Source organism: Chiloscyllium plagiosum, unplaced genomic scaffold, assembly GCF_037043375.1.
Source record: "Chiloscyllium plagiosum isolate Xiang-an unplaced genomic scaffold, Cpla_swu_hap1 HiC_scaffold_37, whole genome shotgun sequence".
Taxonomy (NCBI): domain Eukaryota; kingdom Metazoa; phylum Chordata; class Chondrichthyes; order Orectolobiformes; family Hemiscylliidae; genus Chiloscyllium; species Chiloscyllium plagiosum.
In genome coordinates, this window is record NW_028270175.1 from 11178593 (window position 1) to 11200655 (window position 22063).

At 42.5% G+C, this 22063-nt stretch overlaps 1 protein-coding gene across 6 annotated transcripts in view; it reads left to right on the forward strand.

The window, feature by feature from the left end:
- The window catches only part of agrn (agrin), a 531414-nt gene that overhangs the window by 461033 nt on the left and 48318 nt on the right, over positions 1–22063 (forward strand). For all 6 annotated transcript variants that reach the window (XM_087980308.1, XM_087980309.1, XM_087980310.1 and 3 more), the window contains 5 exons: positions 3183–3530; positions 5616–5808; positions 10379–10594; positions 13120–13349; positions 17968–18102. In XM_087980308.1, coding sequence (XP_087836434.1) covers positions 3183–3530; positions 5616–5808; positions 10379–10594; positions 13120–13349; positions 17968–18102 — 1122 coding nt within the window. The remainder of the gene's footprint in view (positions 1–3182; positions 3531–5615; positions 5809–10378; positions 10595–13119; positions 13350–17967; positions 18103–22063) is intronic.

Genomic DNA, 22063 nt, shown 5'->3' on the forward strand with positions numbered 1-22063 from the left:
GACAAGAAGCGCATATCACTCTACTAAAGGCCATTTTTGCTCCTTCACAATCTACAGACCCAGAAAATAACACCGTCTTGTTCCTCTACAAAACACTGCCCCAGGTTGAATTAATAGTTATGGCTTAAATTTTAAGTTTAATCAAGAGACATACCTGAAAAAACATATAATCAAGAAAGAACCCACTCTACTCACTACTGCAGACTTTCTGTAGGTCACACTTAAAACACTTATCTGCTTCTGTGCTGTGAACTTCGCCCAAACAGTTCCTCCAAGATCAGTTGTGAATTTCACTGTTTGTTAATTTTCCCAGACGCACTCAGATGTCCAGCGATACATGAATTCAAAAGAGCAAAGGCAGTAACTGTGTAGGTTCACTGCTGTGTCAGTTTCTTTCTCTCTCTCCTGCACTGACCTCGCCATGTGCTTCCTTTGTCTGTTCTTCTTCCTTTTAAAATCCTGTTGTTTTGACTTTTTTTTCCCAAAGTTCCAAAGCAATGCAATAGCATAAATAACAGTAATTGCAGCTCCTGGGATTCAAGGAAATCACTTCCAGCACCTAAAATGCCTTAATAAAGGAGCAACTGTTCCAGCCAGAAATTTTTCCAGTCCTCCATCTTGGATTACCCAGAATCCTCATCGAGGTTTACAGCACATTGTGCCCGTACCAGTCAAAAACAACCATAAAGCTATTCTCATCCCATATTCCACCACTTGGCCCATAGTGTTGTCTGCCTCACCATCACAAATGCATTTGTAAATACTTCTTAACTGTTCTGATGGTTTCTGTCTCTATCTCCCTTACAATAAGATTCCTCCCACCTTCTGGGTATAGTTAAAGGTTAGAGACAGGTGAGAAGGAGGCAGGTTGTTTCCCTTGTTTGGGGAGTCTAAAACAAGGGTCACAGTCTCAGGATATGGGATCGGCCATTTTGGGCTATGGTGTGGAAACACTTCACCACTCATAGGGTAGTGAGCCTGTGGAATCTGCTACCTCAGAAGACTGTGGAGACCAGGTCACTGAGTATGCTCTAGAAAGAGATTGATACATTTTTTATTTTAATGTATCAAGGAGTATGCAGCAAAAGCAGGAATCAGCCATGATCATATTGAATGGGGACAGCAGGTCCAAAGGACTGAATGGCCAATTCCTGCTCTGAGTTTCTATGTTACTAATTACAGAGACTATCAGGAGTCAGAGATGGCACATCTGTCTTCATCTTAGCTTCATTTAGGGTCCCTTTCTCCACTGAGTAGTGCTCAATGCAACTCTAATATTAAGACTCCCAACACCATTACCTTTAATGCCATTTATGTTCCACACAAGCCTATGCTGAATCTAATCTACTTATTTCATCTACTTTGTTCCTTATAAACCATTGTCGAGTATTTGTTTGTAGATTGTATGTGAACATTTATTGCCCATTCCTAATTGTACTTGAGGAGGGGATGCCAAAGCACACTGTAGACCGCAGCAGTCTGCATGATGTCAGGTGCACCCATACTTCAGTTGAGGAATGGGTTCCAGGAATTTGACACAGTGACAGTGAAAAAACAGCGATATAGATCAAAACCAAAATTCTATCACTTAACTGCTTTCAACCTAAATTTCCTTACATGCATCTATGCTATTCACCCCAACCACACAGTGGAGTAGCAAATCCAACATCCTCACCATTCTCTGAGGAGAAGCATTAAACCTGAATTGTCTACTGGAGTTATTTGTTAACTTATATTTATACTCATGGATTTTGAACTCTTCCACTCTCTGTGTCCATCGTATAGAACCCTTTATAAATTTAAAACTACCTGTTGGGGCATCTGTCAGTGTGTCTGTTAGAAAATGATCTTCAGACTGGTCAATCTTTTCAGATAGTTATAGCATTTCACTTCTGTGATTGTTCTTGTGAATCTTTTCAGTTCTTTCACCATTGCTTTACATTTGATGTATGATACGGAGAGCAGAATTGATTGCGGTGCTGTACATCTGGTCTGACCAATGTAGTCCCTAGTACTGAATATCGGGCGCTGTGTGAGGAAGTCAGCCAATCTAATACCATTCGTTTTGAGATGAATTTTGGCCCCTACATATATTTCATGCAGCTTCTCTGCTTTTGAATTGAGTTCCTCTGGCAATGTGCCCCAGTGTTTTGTTTCGTCTTGGGTATCTTCGTCCCTCAGTCTTTCAGATGAATGATGCATTGCAGCCTTAATGTGGGTAGGACTCTCAACTTCATGTCAGTTTGGATATTGTGCTGTATTTCACAATAGTGTGTTGCAGAGATCACAGGCTCTAAATTATTTACCGAGGTAGTCATCTAGAGGAAAGGTGCATCCTCGGCCTGTGCAGCTATTTGAAGTTTTAGTAACCTGTGAGATAGAGAAAATCAGGCTCTACATGATAAATTGGACAGTGTTCCTTGTTGTATTAGGCGTATGTTTTGTTCCTCAGTCTTTGTTCATTGCTGAAGGCAACAGCCTAATGGTAATAGCATTATATTATTAATCCAGAGACCCAGGTAATGCAACAAAAATAGAAATTGCTGGAGAAACTCAGCAGGTCTGGCAGCATCTATGGAGAGAAAGCAGGATTGAGACTTTGGGTCCAGTGACAGAAGCTCAGTTCTGATTTAATTATTCTGCAAAAATATCTGGCGAGGGAGGTACATTTATCCAGTCAGTTTTTTTCCCCTTAAAAACTGAGGAACTATTAATCTTCAAGCTGATAGTATTACACCAGCTGTCTGTTTCCTTTCTGTATCAAATCATGTGGGTAATAAAGAGGCTTACTTCTTGTAGAGCATCTCTATCCTACCCAAAGGATCTACAGGTCAGACAATAAATGAATGTAGCGTGAGTTGTGAAATGGAAACTGCAGAAGTTCCCCTAAATTATTATAATAGATGGCTCTAAATTAAATGTGAAAAGCATGTTCTTAATTTTAAAATGTACAATATTGTGTTATAATTTTTGTCTGCTAGCACTCCAGAGAACCACATGGAATACTTCACACATTAAAGGTGATATATAAATGGAGGTGGTTGTTATAATTAACATCTGACAGGTTTATGTAAATGCAATGTACCATGGTGTTTTTAATTCTGCTGCCAAACATTACGGGGCCGGGTGGTTTAATTCAGTTTGTATGTAGGTTTTCCTCTTTGTTTTTTTTTTAACTGTAGATTTGGCACCAGTGCTGTTCACAACCACCAGCACAACCACAGCAGCCACAACAGTGCCGGTAACCACAGCGTCCACACTGGTCACCCTCCCACTGGCAATCACCAGGAGGCCCCACTCTCCCACCAGGCGGCCCGAAGGGACTTCCACGACTCTGACAACCACGACAAAGGCAGCAACCCCAAGGCGACCCCTTCACTCCAAGGACACTCCTGCCAAGCTGCCAGATGTCTACATTTCCAAACCTTGTGATTTGCACCCTTGTCTCCACGGAGGCACTTGTGAAGATGATGGGAAGGATTACACTTGCAGCTGCCCAGCTGGAAGGGGAGGAGCTGTTTGTGAGCAAAGTAAGAACTGTAAAACTCCATAATGGGGTCTAAATTTCTCTCAACAATGTGTTTAAGGATAAGATATTTTCTTTACCAGAGGTGGATTCTCCCCAGTTTTTCATCTCTTCTGCTGACGATGGTGACTCTCAAGTTCTGAAGGTCCTTGAGGATTTTGTAAATGTGACTATTAACCATCGATGAGCTTTGTTCATGCATCGGAAGCAAAAGCAAGGAATCCTTGGACAAGCTCAGCAGGTCTGGCAGCACCTGTGAACAGGAAGCAGAGCTAATGTTTTGAGTGCAGTGACCCTTCTTAGAACTCCAGTTAATGTTAACTCTATTTCTCTCTCCATAAGTGCTACCAGACTGCTGGGTTTCTCCAGCAATCCCATGTTTCAGATCTCCAGCATCTGTAGTTCCTTGTTTTATTTTAATGACGGGAGGCAGCTTGGGCAGAACAATATTGAATTATCTCCTGAAAAGACGTTCAATCTTGTCCGTTTTCATTGTTGTGGAAGCAAGAATGCTCATTCTCACTCTGCATACCTCTGCCTCAACATTCCTCAGCTTTGATGAGTTCTGAGTATAACTGTCTTGGCTGTAATCAGCTTCTTTAGCATAGAGCAATGTTTGAACTCGAGACTTTGCCAACATGCAAATGTTTATTTTATCAGGCAGCCCTTTTCATTTTCTTGGTTTCTCTAAATATCATGTCTGGGCCCAAAGATTAGGGAAGTTGCTAATTTCTAGACTTCAGACAGCGTGACAGCCTGAGGAGCTGAACCTTCCTGTATTCCTCACTTCTTGTGGGAACGTGATGAACCTTTGGGAACTACCTCCAAATGGCAGTATAATTGAAATCAGGAATTCGAACCTGTGGGACCTCTGCAACAAACCTGTGTCCCCTTTCCACTCTCCAGTGTCCCTAGTCCCTAATGTGTTAGTGTGGTGCATCTTAGTTCAGTGTGCAAAAGGTGTAGCCCTTTTGTTTTCTTGTCAATGTTGTTACTCTTTTGAAAGAAGCGAGAAGCCATAGAAATACAGAGACTAACCAGAACCTTTGATTGAGTTAATTTTATTTTACTAAGTGAGCCAAATGTTAGCATTTTGTTTATCTTGTAAGTTAAAAAAAAGCATTAATCTAATTGAGTGACATCTGTGCCACTGTTTCAAAGAGCAATTCAATTAGTCCAACTCTTATACTCCCCCCACAGACCTGCACATTTTTCAATTCCATTTAATGGCACCCTTTACCCCTTTGTGTTTTCTTCTGTGGTTAGTAGGTAAATAAATTTATACATTTTGAATATGCTGCAATTGAACTATATCTTATTGTCATTTTCCATACATTTTGATCTCATCAGGTACTTGCCCTCGACAAACTCAATGCTAGCTAATCTACTAATTTTTTTTTGTTTTGCTGAAATGGTATCCATACTAATTCATCTCATTATCATCAATTGTATTTTTGGACTGAAATTCTCGTTGAGCTGCGATGCTACTTCAGAGGTTGCCTATTTAATGTTGTCACATACAATTCGCTACTATTACAGTAAATGCCTTTTCATTTGAGCACACGATAATCTTTTTTGTGAGCTGTAAATAAATTGGAGCAATGTTTTTCTGTATCAGAATTCTAAATCTCCCAGAGTGTGTAATTTAGTCTGTGTTCACTATATCACCACTGTTCCTGGTTTGAGAGAAGTCAAGGAGATAAGGAATAAACGAGCTTATCAAATTGTAAGGTATGCTTTAGATATTGGACAGCTGGAGTTATGGAACAAGTCATTAATGCAATGTTCGCAATACACACATTTGGCAGCCAATTGGCATGTGTAATTCTTATAGGTCTTGCATTGAGGATTATTGCAAAAAAGAGTAACCTCAAAAACAGATTCTAGATTTTAGAATGAAAGCAAAAAATTAAAAACAAAACAAAAATGTATCTCCATTTCTTTTAGTAGTTACTGGTATGTAAAATCTTTTAAAGTCTCTTTTTAAAATGTTAACTATTTGGTTCATCAAGTTATTGTAAGTAATTTTCAGAAATCACAGTCATTGCTGAGACTTGAACACTGTTAAGATCTGCTTTGTTTTATACAGCAATCGTATACCATTTACCTGAGTTTGGAGGCAAGTCGTACCTGGCATTTAAGACAATGAAGGCTTACTACACAGTACGTATTAATCTAGAATTCCGTGCGTCTGACCTGGATGGTTTACTGCTGTACAACGGACAGAAGAAAGGCAAAGACTTCATCTCTCTTGCCCTTGTGAGGGGCCATGTGGAGCTCAGGTAAGACTACATTCCTGTTAAAAGAAGCAAATTGCTTAAATAAATTGGTTCAGTTTCTAGTTATTGATTTTTATCATTTTAAAATAATGTAAAGCATGATTTAAGCAGACCACTCCCTTTGCATTGTAAAGATGCAAATTCCATTGTAACCATATATATTACGCACATATTCCACTGGACCCCCATATGTTGGGTGGCCCTATTAGGTTTTCAAATAGGAATATAAAGAAATTTATCTTGGCCCTTGAAATGTCGACGCTTTATTCTCAAGGCTTTGTTGTAAAAATTACACTGTATTTATTATAGAACATAGAACATAGAACAATACAGCACAGAACAGGCCCTTCGGCCCACGATGTTGTGCCGAACATTTGTCCTAGCTTAAGCACCCATCCATGTACCTATCCAATTGCCGCTTAAAGGTCGCCAATGATTCTGACTCTGCCACTCCCACGGGCAGCGCATTCCATGCCCCCACCACTCTCTGGGTAAAGAGCCTTCCCCTGACATCTCCCCGATACCTTCCACCCTTCACCTTAAATTTATGTCCCCTTGTAACACTCTGTTGTACCCGGGGAAAAAGTTTCTGACTGTCTACTCTATCTATTCCTCTGATCATCTTATAAACCTCTATCAAGTCACCCCTCATCCTTCGCCCTTCCAATGAGAAAAGGCCTAGCACTCTCAACCTATCCTCGTACGACCCATTCTCCATTCCAGGCAACATCCTGGTAAATCTTCTCTGCACCCTCTCCAAAGCTTCCACATCTTTCCTAAAGTGAGGCGACCAGAACTGCACACAGTACTCCAAATGTGGCCTTACCAAGGTCCTGTACAGCTGCAACATCACTTCACAAATCTTGAATTCAATCCCTCTGCTAATGAACGCTAATACACCATAGGCCTTCTTACAAGCTCTATCTACCTGAGTGGCAACTTTCAAAGGTCTATAAACATAGACCCCAAGATCCCTCTGCTCCTCCACCTTACTAAGAACCCTACCATTAACCCTGTATTCCACATTCTTATTTGTCCTTCCAAAATGGACAACCTCACACTTGACAGGGTTGAACTCCATCTGCCACTCCTCAGCCCAGCTCTGCATCATATCTAAGTCTCTTTGCAGCACTCAACAGCCCTCCTCACTATCCACAACTCCACCAATCTTCGTATCATCTGCAAATTTACTGACCCACCCTTCGACTCCCTCTTCCAAGTCATTAATAAAAATTACAAACAGCAGAGGACCCAGAACTGATCCCTGCGGAACTCCACTGGTAACTGGGCTCCAGGCTGAATTTTTACCATCTACCACCACTCTCTGACTTCGACCGTTAGACAGTTTTCTATCCAACTGGCCAAATTTCCCTCTATCCCATGCCTCCTGACTTTCCGCATAAGCCTACCATGGGGAACCTTATCAAATGCCTTACTAAAATCCATGTACACTACATCCACTGCTCTACCCTCATCCACATGCTTGGTCACCTCCTCAAAGAATTCAATAAGACTTGTAGGCAAGACCTACCCTTCACAAATCCGTGCTGGCTGTCCCTAATCAATCAGTGTCTTTCCAGATACTCATAAATTCTATCCCTCAGTACCCTTTCCATTACTTTGCCTACCACCGAAGTAAGACTAACTGGCCTGTAATTCCCGGGGTTATCCCTATTCCCTTTTTTGAACAGGGGCACAACATTAGCCACTCTCCAGTCCTCTGGTACCACCTCCGTTGACAGTGAAGACGAAAAGATCATTGCCAACGGCTCTGCAATTTCCTCTCTTGCTTCCCACATAATCCTAGGATATATCCCGTCAGGCCCAGGGGACTTGTCTATCCTCAAGTTGTTCAAAATGTCCAACACATCTTCCTTCCTAACAAGTATCTCTTCTAGCTTACCAGTCCATTTCACACTCTCCTCTTCAACAATACGGTCCCTCTTGTTTGTAAATACTGAAGAAAAGTACTCATTCAGGACCTGTCCTATCTCTTCTGACTCAATACACAGTCTCCCACTACTGTCCTTGATCGGACCTACCCTCGTTCTCGTCATTCTCATGTTTCTCACATACGCATAAAATGCCTTGGGGTTATCCTTGATTCTATCCGCCAAAGATTTTTCATGCCCTCTCTTAGCTCTCCTAATCCCTTTCTTCAGCTCCCTTCTGGCTATCCTGTATCCCTCCAATGCTCTGTCTGAACCTTGTTTCCTCAACCTTATGTAAGCCTCCTTCTTCCTCTTTACAAGACATTCAACCTCCCTCGTCAACCAAGGTTCCCTCACACGACCATCTCTTCCCTGCCTGACAGGTACATACATATCAAGGACACGTCGTATCTGTTCCTTGAAAAAGTTCCACATTTCCACGACATCCTTCCCTGACAGCCTATGCTCCCAACTTATGCTCCTCAGATCCTGTCTTACAGCATCGTATTTACCCTTCCCCCAATTGTAAAACCTACCCTGTTGCACGGCCTTATCTCTCTCCATAACCAAGGTGAAAATCACAGAATTGTGGTCACCATCACCGAAATGTTCACCCACTAACAAGCCCATCACTTGTCCCGGTTTGTTACCAAGTACCAAATCCAATATGGCCTCCCCTCTGGTCGGACAATCTACATAGTGAGTTAGAAAAGCTTCCTGGACACACTGCACAAACACCACCCCATCTAATCTACTTGATCTAAAGAGCTTCCAATCAATATTTGGGAAGTTGAAATCGCCCATGACTACTACCCTGTGGCTTCTGCACCTTTCCAAAATCTGTTTCCCAATCTGCTTCTCCACATCTCTGCTGCTATTGGGGGGGCCTATAGTAAACACCCAACAAGGTGACTGCTCCTTTCCTATTTCTGACTTCAGCCCATACTACCTCCAAAGGCAGATCCCCCTTGAACTGCCTTTCTGCAGCCATTATACCATTTCTAATTAGCAACGCTACCCCCCCTCCTTTTTTACCACCCTCCCTAATCTTCCTGAAACATCTGTAACCAGGAACCTCCAACAACCATTCCTGTCCCTCTTCTATCCACGTTTCCGTGATGGCCACAACATCATAGTCCCAGGTACCGATCCACGCCTTAAGTTCACCCACCTTATTTCTGATACTCCTTGCGTTAAAGTATACACACTTGAACCCATCTCTGTGTCCGCAAGTATTCCCTGTCAGTGCTATCTTCTCCACAGCCTCCCTACATTCTTGGACATCCTGACAAATAGCTAACCTACTTGCTGGACTACAAGTCCGGATCCCATCCCCATGCCAAATTAGTTTAAATCCCCCCGAAGAGTGCTAGCAAACCTACCCCCCAGGATATTGGTGCCCTTCTGGTTCAGGTGCAACCCATCCTGTTTGTACAGGTCCCACCTTCCCCAGAATGCAGTCCAATTGTCCAAATACCTGAAGCCCTTCCTCCTACACCATCCTTGCAGCCACGTGTCCAACTGCATTCTCTCCCTATTCCTTGCCTCACTGTCACGTGGCACCGGCAACAACCCAGAGATGACGATTATTTTGCTTCTAACACTGGAATTCTACAGATTAATTTTTACTGTGGTCTCAGAACATCAGAGCCAAGCCATTTCAAAGTATTTAATGATCTGAATGTTGTAATAAATGTTTTTAATAATCTACCAGATGGCAGAAAAGGCAAAAACATCTGGCCTGTTTAAAATATAACTGGATGGTATGCTGGGAGATTTAAGATACTAATTGGATGAGTCTCAGTGGACCATATTATCTTTTCTCACCTTTGACTTTCCTGGTATTGTTCTTTTGTTTCTACAAGAACAGGTTTATCCTTCTAACGATCAGCCTGTTTTATACCCAGGCACTCATTCATCCCTCATTCTTCAGAGTCTGTTCTAGATATGTACTGCTTATAGGAAAGGAAAGGCAACAATTTAATTTTATGGAGCAAGTTTGCATTTGTGCCTTTTATTAAAGCACTTTAAGGAACCCTGCTTGAATTCAGCTTATCAATATCTCTCAACAGTTTAAAAACTTTGAACATATTCCAAATGCATTTTTCCTTCAGTTGGAACAACAGTAATTGTGTTGGCTAGTGAATTTCATAGAGGTTCAGAATGATATTTTCTTTTCATCCCTCCCATGTTGACACCCTTCACGTCATCATGTATAGCCCAGGGGAGAAATAAGAGAGGTCACAACAGTGACATGAAACTCTCCGTCTCTCTCTGCACCTTTTAACAACTTCCTCAAAACCAATTTCTTTCTTCATGATATCGGTCAATGTTTTCAACCTCTCCCTTTCTTGCTCAGTGTTCATTTTCCTTACACTTATTTGGTAAATTTCTTGAAATTGTTGCTCTGTTGCAGTTGCAGAATCGTTGCAGTTCTGATGCTAGCAAAAGTCAGAAGTAGCTCTTATTAACTAGCTAAGGGAATTTGATATCAAGTTGATAAATGTTGCAATGCAGCAACTGCATGGGATGTCTGAGTAAACCATCTCTGAGTTGAGTTGAGTTGCAGGTTGATCCTGGATTTTCAACCTATGACTGGTTTTTGCGTATTTGTCAATTTGCTTCATTCTGAATCCCGACAGGTTCAACACTGGCTCTGGAACTGGCATCATCATCAGTAAAACACTGATAGAGCCTGGGAAATGGCACCAAGTGGTTGTGAACCGTAACCGACGTAATGGAATGCTATCAGTGGACGGTGAACCACATGTGCTTGGGCAAAGTCCTGATGGAACTGATGGACTAAACCTGGACACTGACCTGTTCCTGGGAGGGGCTCCAGAGGATGAAATGGCACTGTAAGTGTTTGCTATAACCCCCAGGAGGTGGCATTTCCATTCAGAATGCTTGAATTCACTGTGTAACTGCATGTTGTCCCCACAACTCCAGAAACACTTGGTGATCGGATGAGACTTTAAACTGAAACCCTATCTGGCTTCTTATGATGGATGTATAGGAATCAATGACATTATTTCAGTGAAGAATGGGACGCTTATCTCTGGTTATCACAATATTGTTTGTAGTACAGGTCGGTCCGCTATAATACGCGTTTCGTTAATGCGGATTCGCTGTAACGCGATTAACGAATTGGGGACACCATTTCTAAAGCATGAACATTTAAAGCGTGTATTGGTTATGATATGATTCCAACCCCATTAGTTTAAATGGTGCTGCTATTAACACAATTTTCTTAACATGGGATTGCATGAGAATGAAACTGCCACATTATAGCACAACTAACGGTACTTCGATAAACAATTTGAGTTCCCAAATTTCCTACATTACATCTGTGCCTATCCTTCAAAAGTATTACATAGCAGATAAGCTGCTGCTGAGTATCACTGTGGTTGACGTGCCATTTTCTATGGTCTCTTATAGTTTGGATATTCTAACTCAGTCCAGGCCTGTAAAAGCATCTGGGAATGTGTAGACCTTTTCTATGGCGTGTTGGGGTGTGCAAGCCTCAACTTGGTTCCCCTTCCTGTTTCTAGTGATTCAATAACATAATACTTTGCTAAGCATTGTAAAACCTTTTGCTGGGGTGGCTTGATGTGTGTTGGTGGGAGGGGAACAGGAGGAAAGAGGAGAGTTGGTGTTCAGCTTGTGCTTGGTTAAGGTTGTTTTCTGCCGAACTGCTCCACACAGCTTTGCTGTCAATGTCATGAGTAAACCTGAGAGAATAGAGTTCAGAGGGCGACAGGATAGAATGAGGGAAGTAGAGAAGATAAGAAGATGTCACACTGTGGTTCTTAACAACACAGTCTAGATGGGTTAAAGTGTCAAGAGGTTTTGGGGCATGGGGAAGGGATTGAGTTCCAATGGAGATGGAATTCCTGAAATCAGGAATTTGGCCGTCTGTTGGAGGAAGATTCCATTTTCTTGATTTGAGCATGGGATACAGGTGTCACTGGCTAGGCCAGCATTTATTGACCATCCTCGATTGCCCAGAGGGCAATTAAGAGTAGACCACATTGCTGTGGGTCTAGAGTCACATGTAGGCCAGACCAGGTAAGGATGACAGATTTCCTTCCCTAAAGGGTGGCATGATGGTACAATGGTTAGCACTACTCCCTCACAGTGCCAGGGATCTGGCCTTGATTCTGGCCTTGAATGACTGTCTGTGTGGAGTTTGTACGTTTTCCCCATATCAACACAGGTTTCCAGCAGGTGCTCCAGAGTCCTCCTACAGTCCAAAGCTGTACGGGTTGGTTGGATTGGACTTGCTAAATTGCCCGTAGTGTAGGCCAAGTGGGTTATCCATTGTAAGTGCAGGGATAGGATGTGGGGAAACTGTATCTGGGTGAGATGTTCTTCTGAGGATCAGTTTAGATTTAATGGGCTGAATGGTCTCTTTCCTCTAAAGGTGTTAGTTCCCCAACAATCAACAAGTTTCACAGCCATCATTAGATTCTTGGTTTCACATTCCACCATCTGCCATAGCAGGATTCAAATCCGTATCTTCAGACCATGACCTGGGCCTCTGGATTAGTAGTCTAGTGATCATACCACTAGGCCATCACTTCCTCAGTGGGCAGTGGGAGCAGAGATGAAAACTTCAGAAGAAATTAGGTTTGGCTTTAAATTCTTTGAGGTTGGAGTGTAAGAAGATGAAACTGATGCTTTTTCCAATTGTTTAAGTACGGTGAGGGGGAGGTTGTAATGGAAACTCAACAAGAGGTGAAATTAGGAAAAGGAATAGGGATCAAAGAAAAGCACATGGAATATCTAGAGGAGTATTCGTATCCCAGAATTACTGGAACCACTAACCTGACCACCTGCACTGATGAATAATTAGCAATTATAGGATGGCAGTGGATAAGAGGACCTTTCTAGATTGTTTTTTCTCCAAGGTAAAGATGTGAGATCAATAGTATAGACAGACTGGCACAGATCAGGCGGAGGAGCTGGTTCCTTCCTGAGGTATACATGTCTACATATTCCCTGATTGAATTTGCAAGCCAAGTCACCGAGGAACACAATATGGAAGAGTGATGAGAATATAGCTTCCTGCATGAATTTTGAGTAAAGTTACAGCCGGTATAAAACTCAGCCTGTCAGGTAGTACCTCTGGAAGGAGAAAGAGGATTAAAATTTCAGGTTGATCAATTCTGGTGAAAACTCAACAGTCTGAAATATGAACTCTGCTTTATCCCTTGTCTGTCCAGTCAAGTGTTTCATGGTGTTTTATTTGGATTTTATTTAAAATCTTCAGCGTCCTCTGTATTTTGATTTGGATTGTTAAATACCTGACCTCCTGTTTCTCATTGTGTCAATCACCTGAAACAATTCTTATGTTTCACAAAAATGCCTCCTATTTTTCCAGTGTTACAGAGAGAACAGCAGCAAAGAAAGGACTGAAGGGCTGTATCCGCCTGCTGGACGTCAATAATCTGGTCTACGACCTTGAGGAAACAGGCAGTGATGTCCTATATGGCAGTGGTGTTGGCGAGTGTGGGAATAACCCCTGTCAAAACAACCCATGTAAGAATAATGGCAAGTGCCACGTAAAAGAAGCAGAGATGTTCCACTGTGAGTGTGACAGCGGGTTTTCAGGTAAAAGCCTTTGCCAATTAAGGCAAGACAGTAAACAAAGTTCTAATTCTCACAACAGGTAGCAAAGTCATTCTTCTTCTTCAGGGAAGCACAGTGGTTCAGTGATTAGCATTGCTGCCTCACAGTGCCAGGGAGCCAGGTTCGGTCCCAGCCTCGGGCGACTGTCTGTGTGGAGTTTGCACGTTCTCCCTGTGTCTGCATGAGCCTCCTCCGGGTGCTGTGGTTTCCTCCCACAATCCAAACTTGTGCAGGTTAGGTGATTTGCTAAATTGCCCATAGGTTAGGTGCATTAGTCAGGGGAAGTGTAAAGTAATGGGGTCTGAGTGGGTTACTCTTCTCAGGATCAGTGTGGACTTGATGGGCTGAAGCGTGATTCTCACACTATGAGAATCATAGAATCTCTGCAGTGTGGAAGCAGGCCATTCGACCCATTGAATCCATACCAACCCTCAACCCACCCAGAGAAATAGATACTTTGATGTAGTTGTGGGTATGTTCACCGAGCTGGGAAGTTGATTTGCAGACATTTCATTCCCTGTCTCGGTGACATCCTCAAGGCTTAGGAGCCTCCTGTGAAGTGCTCCGTGCTGTCTCTGCTGGAATTTATTTGGTTCTGTTCCTGCTGCTTCGGGTTGTTTGTTGTTGCGGTCACTATATTGGGTCTAGGTCAATGTTTGTGTTGATGGAATCCATGGATGAGTGCCATGCTCCTCAAATTCTCTGGCTGTTTAGCTTGTCCTACTATTGTTGGCAGTAGGAACAGAACCAAATAAATTCCAGAAGACACAGCGCTTCACAGGAGGCTCCAAAGCACTGAAGATGTCACCAAGACAGAAGATGAAACGTCTTCAAATCAACTTCCTGGTTTGGCGAATATACCCACAACCACGGCAACTGGCACCCAAGCTACAAACCTTGAAATAGATAGGTTCATGGTTAGTCAGCCCATCAAGTCTCGTCCACCAGTCAACCATGGTTGATATGTTTCTCAACTTCATTCTCCTGCCTTCTCCCTGCAGCCCTCAATCCCCTTACTAATCAAGAACTTGTCTATGTCTGTCTTAAACACACTCAATGATTTGGGCTCCACAGCCTTCTGCAGCAATGAGTTCCAGAATCACCACCCACTGGCTGAAGAAATTCCTCCTCAGTCCGTTCACTCTGAGGCTGTGTCCTCAGTTCCTATTCTCTCCTACTAGTAGAAACATCTTCTCCACATCCACTCATTCTAGGCCCCTCGTCGTATCATTTGCAAAGAGATCACCCCTCATCTTTCTAAACTCCACCAAGCACAGACCCAGAGTCTTCAACCGCTCCTCATGTGACAAGCCCTTCATTCTCAGGATAGTTCTTGTGAACCTCCTCTGGACCCCCTCCAAGGCCAACGCATCCTTCCCTAGATAGGAAGCCCAAAACTGGTCACAATATTCCAACTGTGATCTGACCAATGCCTTAAACAGCCTCAGCAGAAAACCTCTGCTCTTATTTTCTGGCCCTCTCAGAATGAATGCGAACATTGCATTTGCCTTCCTGACCGCCAACTGTACCTGCACGTTAACCTTAAGGGAATCCTCAACTGGGACTCCTAAATCCCTTTGTGCTTCAGATTTCTGAAGCTTTTCCCCATTTAGAAAATAGTCCAGGCCTCTGTTCTTCCTAGCAATGTGCATAGCCTCACACTTTCCCACATTGTATTCAATTTGGCACTTCTTTGTCCACTCTCCTAGCCTGTCCAATTCCTTCTGCAGCCTCCCTGCTTATCGTATTTAGCAGCTTCCATGTGGCACTGTGTCAAAGTACCTTAACTTTAACAGAACCCTAATAAGCTCTAACTAATTAATCCAGCCGTGTCTTTGTTCAAAGCTTTCCTTAGTCCTTTCTCTTACTAAGCTATTAATTAACTAGGATATGTCCCTGGCAGAAAGATTGTCTACATGAACAGCAGACAACAGAAAGTACATGCATTCTTCAAGAGCTGAACATTTGATGGCGTTCTGAGTGTGTCAGCACATAGCAAACAGAAAAAGTCCATCAAAGAGTACAATTAAAAACGAATGTCTTGTGCATATTGATACTGATGACTTAATTTCCAGAAACTCAGACTCCAAGCTCTGTGTGTTTACTAATTTATAAAAACTGTCCCTTTTTCAAAAGGAACTGGATGCCACAATTTGTTGAAGCATTGTCCTTTTGTCAGTGGAACTTGGGCTTGATGGAGTTAAGACAGATGGAATAAAAATCTGTCCTGTATATATCAGTTCTGCTTGGTACATGCCTGAAAAATTCCTGGTAAATGACAGCTCACTGCAGAACACTTACAAAGTCTGATATGAGTTGTAACCGAAATTACATTCCTCATCTGTAGGGACCACAAAATTATCTGATATTGGGAACAAAACATGACAACTTGGTGCTGGTAGACAGACTCACCACCGTTGAGTTGAATACACATTGCTGAGGTGGCAGTAGGTCAAGCCTTACTTCAGAAGGTAACCTGAGGAAATCAAGGGATAGGGGTGAAGTGCAGAGTTGAAGTAGAAGATCAGACACAATCAGAATGAATGAATAAGCAGGCTCAAAGAGCTGGTTGACTTATTCCTGGATCTATTTTAGGTTTAGATTAGAACCCCAACAGTATGGAAACAGACCCTTCAGCCCAATAAGTTCACACCGACCCTCCGAAGAACAACCCACTTGGACTCGCCCTACACTTAACCCTGACTAATGCACCTGACACTATGGGCAATTTAACATGGCCAATTCACCTAACCTGCACATCTTTGGATTGTGGGAGGAAACCAGAGCACCCAAAGGAAACCCACACAGCCATGGGGAGAATGTGCAAACTCCATACAGACATCACTTGAGGCAGGAATTGAACCCAGGTCCCTGGTGCTGTGAGGCAGCAGTGCTAACCACTGAGCCACCGTGCCACCCCTAATGTTTTCACTTGGCTATCTCTTCCCTCTGGTCAGATGAGGTGCTTTTTCGGATATAAAAACTGAATAAGTGTTCCTTTTTCAGAATGATTTGGAGGAGCCAGTGTTGGACTGGGGTGGACAAAGTTAAAAATCACGCAACACCAGGTTATAGTCCAACAGGTTTAATTGAAAGCACTAGCTTTCGGAATGCAGCTCCTTCATCAGGTGGTTGTGAGGAGCAACGGTCCAAAAGCTAGGGCTTCCAATTAAACCTGTCGGACTATGACCTGGTGTTGTGTGATTTTTAACTTTTTCAGAACTGAAGCATACCACAGTACAAGTCTTGGGTTCCTGAACAACTGATAAAAGTAGAAAATGCCCTTTGAACAGAAAACACTTTCACTCCAGACTTTTTTTAATCCCTGCTTTTGTTATGGCTTTGCAAAGAATTCCACTTTTAAGGATCATAGAATTTGACAATAGAGAAGGAGGCCATTCGACCCATCATGTCGGTTTCAGCTCCCCAAAGAGTGACGCAGTTACTCCCACTCTCCAGCCCCATCCCCGTTGCCCTCTAAATATATATCACTTTCAAATATATATCCAGGTCTCTTTTGAAACCCCCATGGAATCCACTTCTGCCACTCTCCCAGGCAGCATTTTCAAATCCGAACCACTTTCTGGGTAAAGAAGTTTCTCCTCCGTTCACTCCTAACTCTCTTGCTGGCAATTTTGAAACTGTGACTCCTAGATACTGACATGCCAACTGGTGGAAACAGAATATTCGTCTTTAATTTGTTCAGAATTTTGAACATCCCGAAAAGGTCACCTCTTAATCTCTCCTCCAAGGTGAAAAAGCCCATTTTTCTAACCTTTCCTTGTATTGAAAATTCCTCATTCCTGGTATCATTCTAGTAAATCTCCTTTGAACTCTGTCCAGGGCTCTAACATCCACCCTTAAATAAGGTGTTTAGAACTGAACACAATGTTCCAAATGTGGCTTGACCAATGATTGGTTCAGGTGTAGCATCACCTTTTATACTCTGTGCCTCTACTTATTAATCTAAGGATCGTATAAGCATTCTGAACAACTATTTCAACTTACCTGACCATCTTCAGAATATCATGCACATCAGTCCCAAGGGCCCTGTGTTCCTGTACTCCCCTCAAAGCTGTACCATTCTCGCACTCTGTGTTTCTTCTGCTATAACGCACTGCCTCACATTTCCCTGAGTGAAATTCATCTGCCAGATGTCTGCCCATTTCGCCAACCTGTCAATGTCCCTCAGACATCGTTCAGCATCATCCTCACAATTCACTATTCTCCCGAGCTTAGCATCATCTGCACATTTAGAGGTTTTGCCCTCAATGCCCATCTCCAAAACCATTTGTAGCTGTGATAACCTATTATTTTCAATACTTTGCCAAACCAGCTACTGAGCTGCCCAATAGGAAGTCCACACAAGCGTTATTCATGGGTCACTGTCTTTATCTTTTTTTTAAAAAATCTTAGCATTTACTTAAGATTCCTGAATATTCATCGAAAATTCCTTAATGTTTGCATAAATTCCTTAATGTTTGCATAAATTCCTTAATGTTTGCATAAATTCCTTAATGTTTGCTGATGTGCATAATATAGGTTAGAACTGTAAGATGCCAAGATGCAACCAATGCAATATAATTTGATACTTTTGCAGGAGCAACATGTGCAGATGAGCACAACCCTTGTGACCCCAACCCCTGCCACCCATTAGCTAAATGTTTGGTGCTACCTGAAGGCGGAGCGAAGTGTGAATGTCCAATGGGACGTGAGGGAGACTTCTGTGAAAGAGGTAACATCTAGTGCTGTATTTTCAAATCGAGCAAGTGATAAACCAGCCAGCAACAGCGGCCTTCAGTTCAGTGATCAGTGTTTTCTCTTACGGTTGGAATACAGATCAATCAAAGCACTGATTATTCAGTCAGAAGCGCTTCCATTTGAAACCAGCAAGCGATCAAATTGAAAATATTAGTGACACATTGATTGGTGATGAAAGGTTTTCTGCTCATGTACAACTGATTTCATGGTTTCTTTCATCGCCTTTATGAAACTTGTGTCAGCTGAAAGTACAAACACAGGCGCTGTGAATAGACATATTGGAAACAATCACTATTGCTTCTCATGAAAAGAGAGATTTAATTTTGGATGCTTCTTGGAGATTTGAGGAGTAGAAAATTGAGTTTATATATCAGCTGGAATAGCCTCTCTCTCATCCTAACTCTGGTTCTCTCTTTCTTGGTCTTTCACTCTTGTATTCTCTCTCTCTCGCTCACTTTCCCCCTCTCTCTCTCTTGTTCTCCCTCTCTCGCTCACTTTCTCTTCTCTCACTCACTTTCTCGTTTTCTCTGTCATTCTGTTTCTCACATTCTCTGTCTCTTGCTCTCTCTCCTCTCTCACTGTCTTGTGTTCCCTCTCTGTTGTTCTGTCTCTCATTTCTAGCTCTGGCTTTCTCTTTCTCTCTCTTACTGTCTCGCTCACTTGCATTTGCTCTTTTGCTCACTTTCTCTCCATCTCTCACTCACTTTTTCTGTCTCACTTTCTTTTCTCATTTTCTCTCTCATTTTGTGTGTCACATTCTCTCTCCCTCTGTTGCTCTCCCCCTCTCCTCTCACTGTACTCTCTCTTTCTCTCCATCTCTCACACACACACACTTCTCTTCCACATTCTCTCTCTTTCTCATTCTCTCATTCTATTCTCTCATTCTGTTTTGGTTGCACACACTCTCACTTCCTCTCTCTCGTTCTCCCCTCTTGGGCTCCTCCCATTCTCTTTCTGTCTCTCCTTGCATTGTCTCTGTCCTCTCATTTTCTATCTGTTTCTGTTACTCTCTCTTGTTCTCTCTCTCCCAATGACGTGCTAACAAATGTAAGTTTTTTTTGGAAAAATGAGGCTGAGTAATTGACTACGTGCTGTCGAGGCTCAGAAGTATCCGCCGAGAAACTGTTATTGGGCTAGGAAACAGAGATAACAGATTGTGGCTCTCTTTTTGCTTACAATCTTGGAGAAGCTGGTACTGTTATCTTTGCAGCAGAGGAAATTGAGGGGGGATTTAATCAAAGTGAACAAGATTGTAATAGTTTAGTGAGAATAGACGAAGGAAAGTTATTCACATTAAACTAAAGGTTGAAGGACTAGGACTGAATGAAAGGTTTTGAGCTCAGGATGCAGCCTGGGCTTTTTTATGCAGCGAATGGTGATGACGCAGAATTCACTGCCTGTGAAGGGAGGAGAAGACAGTGAACAATTTCAAGAGGAGACTGGTTGGGATCTTGACGAAACTGAAGGACTAAGGGGATGGAGCACTGAAAGGGGATATTTTGGCTTGCTGTATAAGGAATTGACTTGGACTCAATGGGCTGACAGGCCTCCTTTGAACCATTATCACTCTATGGCAATCAACAAATTGGAGGTTGAAGAAGAAGAAAGGACATTAATGATCATTTTATACTGCAGTATGACAGTTTCCTATGTGACTTGGACCCTGTAGTAGAAACTGGCTGAAGTTGAATTTAATTCACTGTTGCTTGAGCTTTGCTTCATTTATCAACCCTGAATCCTTGAAGGCTTCTCTCCAGTTGGCTGCCCCAATTAGCAGATCAAGTTAGGTTGAACATTTGAAAGAAAGATTAGTTAAATCCTGCAGTGATAAAGGAGAAAGTGAGGTCTGCAGATGCTGGAGATCAGAGCTGAAAATGTGTTGCTGGAAAAGTGCAGCAGGTCAGGCAGCATCCAGGGAACAGGAGAATCGACGTTTCGGGCATAAGCCCTTCTTCAGGAAGCCCTTCTTCATTCCTGAAGAAGGGCTTATGCCCGAAACGTCGATTCTCCTGTTCCCTGGATGCTGCCTGACCTGCTGCGCTTTTCCAGCAACACATTTTCAGCTCCTGCAGTGATAAAGTCAGTTTACAAGTTAATTGTATTTTACTCAATGCATACCTGATGTATTTTTTCAAAATGTCCGCGAATGTACTGTTGTGGAGAGAATTATTTGAGAAAGAGGATAACAAAAGTGAAGCCCCCCACAAAAGAATACAATTTTGGTAGGTTTAAGAAAAGGCTGGAAGCTTGGGCGAAAATTGTGGTCATTGTCTTGGATCTGTGTTCGCAGCTCTTGCAGTTCTTTACTTCATCAATAAGTGGCGCACTAAGCTCATTTCAAAATGCTATTTGTTCAACACTAGCTCCTGACCTACTTCCAGCTGGGCTGGATTTTCGTGAGAACTGTTTTGTCCACTGAAAGCGAATTCAAGGCAATTTTTCCTGAATAAAGAAACATCTAGTGTTCTAACAGTTCAGATATTCAGAGGTGTGTTCTGCTAATGGAACACAGGGACTGGGGGTTATGAGGCTTCCCTGAGTTCCAAGATTGTACCTTACCTCTGAGCCAGGATGCTTAGGTTAAAAGTCTCACCTGCTTCAGGGGTGTGCAATACCGTCTCTTCATATGTTGATCCCAAAAGATCTACACTTGAATTTGCAGTCAGAATGATTTTGCCACTGAGAACATTTGTGCTCTTTCCACTGTCCCTGTTTTAATCAGTAAGAACAGGTTTCTGGTAGCTGAAGTGTGACTTAGGTTTATGGGACTTTCCAGATAAAAAGTCAAATAAAACTGGAAGACATGAGAGCAAAAGTGAGCCATTCATCCCATTGAGCCTGCTCTGCCATTCAATGATATCGTGGCTGATCTGATAATCCTCAACCCCACTTCCCTATCTTTTCCTTATTAACTCTGATTCTGTTACTGATTTAAAAATCTGACTATCTCTGCCTTGAACATACCCTAATGACCCAACTTCTACAGCCCTCTGAGGCAAAGTATTTGATAGATTCACTACCGTCTGACAGAAGAAATTCTTCCTTATTTCCAACTTCAATTGGCAACCCCTGATTCTGAGTTGCACCCTGTAGTGCAAGGTGCTGGTGACTGCATCTGGAGTACCGTGAGCAGTTTTGGTCCCCTCATTTAAGGGAAGGTATTATTTCATTCGAGGTAGTTCAAAGAAGGCACACTAGGGTAATCCCTGGCAATGGGGGGATTGTTTTATGAGCAAAAGTGAAACAGTTTTGGACTCTACTCACTGGAGTTTAGAAGAATGAGAGGTGATCTCATTGAAACATACAGGACTTTTTAATTTAAAGAGGATTGACAGGGTAAATGCTGAGAGGATATTCCCCCTCATAGGAGAATCTAGGACCAGTCTCCTGCTCCTTTCCCAAGATTGTTTTTTTCCCAGAAGTGTTCTATGAGGCAGAGTTGCCAAAATGTCTGGGTTATTAAGTTTTTAAACAAACACTTGTACAATGAAAGGGGAATGGCCAGTTTTCCCAGCTCAGCTTTTCTCTGGTTTTAGTTTGAGCGAACAGTCAGTCACTTTTAAGGAAGAAACAGCTACATGGAAGAAGGTCTTCAATGCTGAATCTCTCCCTCTCTCTCCTGTAAGATCCTGTGTTCAATTTTACCTTCTTAGCCAAAGGGTGTTTATGGGGATTGTCACAGGCAATTGGAGCAGCATCATTAAGTTGTGATAGAGTTATATGGGTTTTTAAATTATTCTATATTCTGTGTGTTACTCACTAATCTTGCAAATGAATTCTGTTTTGCTTAAATCTAAGTGGTTGGGCCAGCTGCATCACTCCTGGAATATCCACCTTGCACCTGCTGAAAACAACTAGAAAAGTTAGGGTCTGGGCTACCTTCTTGAAATGTTTTGAGGGGGTCTGGCCTGGTCCATAACACTCAAAATAAAGGG